At 43.1% G+C, this 5,571-nt stretch overlaps 1 protein-coding gene across 1 annotated transcript; it reads right to left on the bottom strand.

Moving 5' to 3' along the window:
- Positions 1 to 4,094: 4,094 nt before the first annotated feature.
- On the bottom strand, positions 4,095 to 5,275 carry LOC137382987 (hydroxycarboxylic acid receptor 3-like). Its single transcript, XM_068055571.1, has one exon. It carries the CDS (start codon positions 5,273 to 5,275, stop codon positions 4,277 to 4,279), a length of 999 nt encoding a protein of 332 aa, XP_067911672.1. The 3' UTR covers positions 4,095 to 4,276.
- Positions 5,276 to 5,571: the final 296 nt, after the last annotated feature.

Here is a 5,571-nt window from a genome sequence, read left to right as displayed (position 1 = left end):
TTAGAAGGGATAAAATGGATTCAGGCACAAGGTAACGGACTCTTTTAGAGCAATTAAAGGTTCATGAAGAGGTTTGGTTAAGTAAAATTAAACAAAGAAAATGTGTAAATTGCCCAGTTGATAGATGAGGTACTGTTTTTGGAGCTTTCATTAAGCTTCATTGGAACACAGCAGCAGGCCAAGGACATAAAGATCAGAGTAGGAGCATGGTGGAGAATTGAAATGGTAAGCGACAGGAAGCTCGAGGCCGCGCTTGCAGACTGAATGGTGGTGTTCCACAAAGTGATCACCCAGTCTTCTTTTGTTCTCCCCAATGTAGAGGAGACCACATCATGAGCAGTGAACACATTATACTAAATTGAAAGAAGTGCAATAAATCACTGTTTCACTTCGAAGGAATGTTTGGGGCCTTGGATTATGAGAACAGAGGAGACATAAAGACAGGTGTTGCATCTCCTGCACTTGCATCAAAAGGTACTGTAGGAGAGGGGGAAGATGTGGGGGGGTGTCTGAGGAGTAGATCAGGGTGTCGCGGAGGGAACGGTCCCTTTGGAATGCTGAAAGGGGATGGGAGGCGAAGATGTGTTTGGTGGTGGCATCACGCTGGATTTGTCGGAAATGGGGGAGAATGATCCGTTGGATATCAAAGCTGCTAGGGTGGAAGGTGATGACAAGGGAACCCCTATCATGGTTCTAGGAGCAGAACATACACAGTCAAGGACCCTGTCAACTACAGTGGGGTGGATCTTCAGTTGAGGAAAATGGAAGACATATCGGAAACACTAGTATAGAAGATTGCATTGTCCAAACAGATGCGACAGAGACAGCGAAACAGGGCAAATGGAATCAAGTTCGTGCCAGAAGTGAGGTGTGAGGAAGTATAGTCTAGGTAGCTGTGGAAGCCTGTCAGATTATAATGAATATTTGTTGATAACCTATCCCCAGAAATGGAGGCAGAAAAGTAAAGGAAGAGAATAGTCAGAGTTGGGCCATGTGAAGATGAGAGAAGGGTGGAAATTGGAAACAAAGTCAATGAATTTTTCCAGTTCAGTGCAAGAGCAGGAAGCGATACCAATACAGCCATCAATATGCCAAAGAAGAGGGAGGGAATGTGCCTGAGGAATGTTCCACAAATACCCCCAAAATGGCGGGCACAGCTAGGTGGCATGTTGGCACCCACAGCAACAGCTTTTGTTTGGAGGAAGTGAGCGGGGTTGTATGAGAGGTAGTTCAATGTGAGACAAGTTTGGCCAGGCAGAGGAGGGTGGTGGTGGATGGGGACATGTTGGGCCTCTGTTCAAGGAACAAATGGAGAGCCGTCAGACCACCCTGGTTGGGAAATGGAGGAGGAATCGGATGTCCATGGTGAATAGGAGATGGTGAGGGCCAGGAAACTGGAAATTATTGAAGTGACGGATGGCATTGTATGTAGGTGGGAAGAAACTGGACAAGGGGAGCAAAGAAGAGTCAAGATAGGAAGCAATCAGTTCAGAGGGGCAGGAGCCAGTTGAAACAATGGATCTACTAGTGCAGTCCTGTTTGTGAATTTTGAGAAGGGGTTAGAAGCAGGCTGTACGGATTTGGGGAACTATGAGGTTGGAGGCAATGGTGGGATGATCTCCAGAGAAGATGAGGCCAGTAACAGTCCTGCATACAATGGCTTGATGTTCAGTAGTGGGGTCACGGTCCAGAGGGAGGTAGGAAGATGTGTCAGAGTTGTGTGAGGAATACCCACATATCTGATTAAGAAGGGGGATTCATGGATTGCATAAGGCATGGACTCTGAAAGGGAATCACATGGACCTGTAGATGATGCATGTCCTCTGGATTTGTGCTGGATGATGATTCGCCAAGCTATAAAATGGGCTTGGAATTACAGGTGAAGGGGAGAACGAACACAGTATATCAAGACAAAAGGAAATATTGTGTAACAACAGTGGCAGTCAGCATGATGGTGGGAACAACTGAATGTCCGATCACATAAACAGCATTTTGTCTATGCCCTAATAGAGAATATATAAAGATAGGAACCTAAATTCTGGTGTTGGTACGCTGCCACACTGTAACTGAGATACGTAGATGCAATTGTATTGGAGGAAGATGCCATGAGGGCAATAGCCCATATTGGACATTTTGGGCTAAATTTTTCCAGGTGGTTCACGATTCTGATGTTAGCTTCAATTCCAGGTGGGAACCCTGAAGTGGCCATGGCGGGTCGGTGGATGCAATCTTCCTGGAGGTGGCCAATCAAGAAGCTGCCTCCAGGAGCCCTGTCTAATTAGGGACAGCGGCTGGGTTCCAGCCTTGGCAGGTCCAATCGGTACAGTCCATGGGTAGGCCCACCAGCCACCTTCGCAGCGGGTCCATCCAGGAAAAGTGCATGTCGCAGAGCCGGCCCGATGCAAGTCAATTCCATTTTTCTTACCCCATCATCCCCTCCCACCACCAAAGTCACCTCTGTGGGGCTGGGAAAACTCACCCTATATAACCCCTTATTGCTTTGCCTGGTCAATAATTCACCGAACCAGAACCTCACAGAAAGGTATCATGCAGATGCTCCAGGATAATAGAGGAAGGCATTAAAACCCTTGGAGATCATGAATAAGGGGAGGTGGCCACTTGTGTCAATTTACACCCATGGATTAGATTATTTCAGATGCGATTGGTGATACACAAGGGATATTACTAGTAATTCTGATCACTGCTTTATGCTGTTTGAGAAAATTGATAAACATAGAAACAAAGAAAATAGGAGCAGGAGTAGGCCATTCAAAAAAGACCATGGCTGATCGTCTAATTCGGTACCCTATGCCCGCTTTCCCCCCATATCCCTTGAATTTGCTCTATGCTATCTCTGAATAATACTCCGTTTGTAAATTGCTTTTTATACTGAAGCAAAGAATAAAGTGATTGAATCATTGACTGAACCTGTTACTACTCAAGTGAACTAAGCAAAGTTTTTTTTTTGCTTTCATTACAACAGTTGATAAAGATGAGCTGCATCTGTTCACAGTTCCCCCCGGGGTCCTAGCATCACAGAACACCTCAAACCATGACCTGCTGCTGACTGTGTTTGAACCTTTGATCTTGTGGTGGATCAGATGCTTTTAACGCATCAGTTGTGGCCCGTCCCATCAGTGGGCCAAGCATTTGGTCCTCTTGGTGATACCAAACGCATTGTGCAGCGGTCAATCAGTTGAATGCTGTAAACTGCACTCCTTCGGATTGTACCTCCTTATTTCCCCTAAACCAATCCTGATCAACAACGCCAAAGTAGAAATTACTTGAGTGCAAACACTGCTCTCTGACACATAATTAACACCAGCTTTAAAACTCCGCTTTGCGCACATTCCCTTCCCAAACAGAGCAGAATAAATATTCCAGACACAAGATAACTTCTTTTTCCTCCAGCCCACTCCCCCATTTCCCTTTCTCAGATCTTTACAAGAATCTAACCCCCTGTGGAACAATGCATTATACCACATTTCTTATTAAAATGGTTAAGTGACAGAAAGATGTTGTGTTTGGGTGGGGTGGAGTGTGGCTGACAAGGGCGCATGTTGGTAACTTTCCAGATCCAGGTGTGGCCTCAGTAACAAACATTTTGACCAGCATTTGACCCAAGGGTCTTTTGTCCAAATTTGAAGAGCAGGGGTCAGGCTGTTCCGCCATTGAGATAAGGAGCTTTTCCATGATGCCTGGGAGAATTGGCAACCACCACCTCATGCAGTTCTGACAAGTCAAGGCCACAAGATGAATAGGACATTACCAAATCAACACCAGCCTTCCATACACCACTAAAGCTAAGCCTTTCCTGTTTCCCCGCTGCTTCCTCTCACCCTGTAAATGGAAGCACAAATCTCACCTGCTAGAAAATGGACAACATCCCCACGTTTGTGAGAGTCTTATTCAGTTTTACAAAACTATCTCCCTATTTCTCCGTATACATCTGCAAGTGTTGTATGACCTCAGACAGACCATTGCTTCCCATGATTTGCAAACCCTGTAGAAATCATTCTATTACTTTATAGAATTAAAATAAACACTTTGCAGGTGGACAATGTGATTTTTTAAAAGCAGTTTATTTCAGCACGTATTCCTTAGAAATTGATTGGTTTTAAAATGTCACAAATGCGCATAATTCCAACATTTTGCACTTATTCATTAGTGCAAATACATTAGGCTATACTTTATACAAGCTGACAATTAACAGCGAAGCCATACATTCATTGTTGGCTCAGACAGGGACCACTTGATATTTCAGTCCGGTGACCTTTTAGCTGCTGACTGAATGCTCTTCTCCTCCGGGTTCGCTTGCTTGCATTCCTTGACCTGCTGCTGAGCTGAAACAGTTTAAATTGAGGGGAACAAGAGCTTTCATCAAAGCATTTTTAAATGTCGAACTTGAAAAGTAGTAAATAACTGGATCGAACACACTGTTCAGATATGTTATAAATAGTGTATTGTAAAATAAATGAACAGCTGTTTCAGTTGACTTGCAGTCTTTAATGCCTCTTGTCTTTGTAATTAAAACAAAGACTGCAGCAATGTTTGTGGGCAAGAAACAAAATACAAAAACTGCTGCCACAGCTATCACAAGCTTTCCTGCTCGTTTATATTTCCCCCTCGATTCCGTTTCCATCTGCTTTAACTTCCAGATGATGCTGGAGGTGGAGAACAGGATAATTGAAGCTGGGAATGCAAACTTGAAAAGCATAAAAACAATATTGGTCCAAATTGCCATAGGATGGAGGCGCCAGGATACATCAAAAGGCTCACAGAATGTCACATTTTTGTGCTTGAACGTGTGAGGTTCTATTAAAAGGTGCACAGACAATGCCATTGCTAGAATCCACAAGATGCTTGCTATCTTCATTGAACTATTTGTAGATATCTTGTTTACTTGATGGTGAGGATGAACCACTTTAAAATAACGATCAATTGCCATAAATGTAAGGAACATGATGCTCCCCACCCGGTTTAAGGAAATCATGAATACCTTCAGACGACAGGGAACATCACCAAAAATCCAGTTCTTCTCCCGTACAAAGTAATCTGCTCGAAATGGCAAACAGCAGATTAACAAAGTGTCTGCAATCGCCAGATTCAATAAATAAACCGTGTTTGATTTCCAGGGTTTTGCATGAAAACAAAAGACCCATAAAGCAATCGCATTTCCAATGAATCCGAGAATAAACGTTATAATAATTATGGGTGGATTGTAGGATGAATTAATGTCTTCAACAAGAGAACACAGCTGGGTCCCGTTGTCCATTGTCTGCAGTGTTGTAGTAAACTCAGTCACACAGCCACAGATATGTGTTCCTTAACTGATGCATAACCTTATATAGAATTTTTCCATATTACATCATAGATCATGAGTGGGGCTTTATTAAAGTCAGACTATCAAAGGAGTCGTATTATAAAATTACCAGCAATATTCCTAGAAAACCTTAAATAGGTATTTACAGCTAACTTATTCAAACGATGCTGCATACCTATTAAAATATAAAATATGTATTTTAAGGTTGTCTTTGAGAAAGACTATTTGTTAAAATACTGTATTATCAG

Source organism: Heterodontus francisci, chromosome 23 (assembly GCF_036365525.1).
Source record: "Heterodontus francisci isolate sHetFra1 chromosome 23, sHetFra1.hap1, whole genome shotgun sequence".
Taxonomy (NCBI): Eukaryota; Metazoa; Chordata; class Chondrichthyes; order Heterodontiformes; family Heterodontidae; genus Heterodontus; species Heterodontus francisci.
The sequence above is the reverse complement of the archived record's forward strand: the minus strand, read 5'-3'. Positions and strand labels throughout refer to the sequence as shown.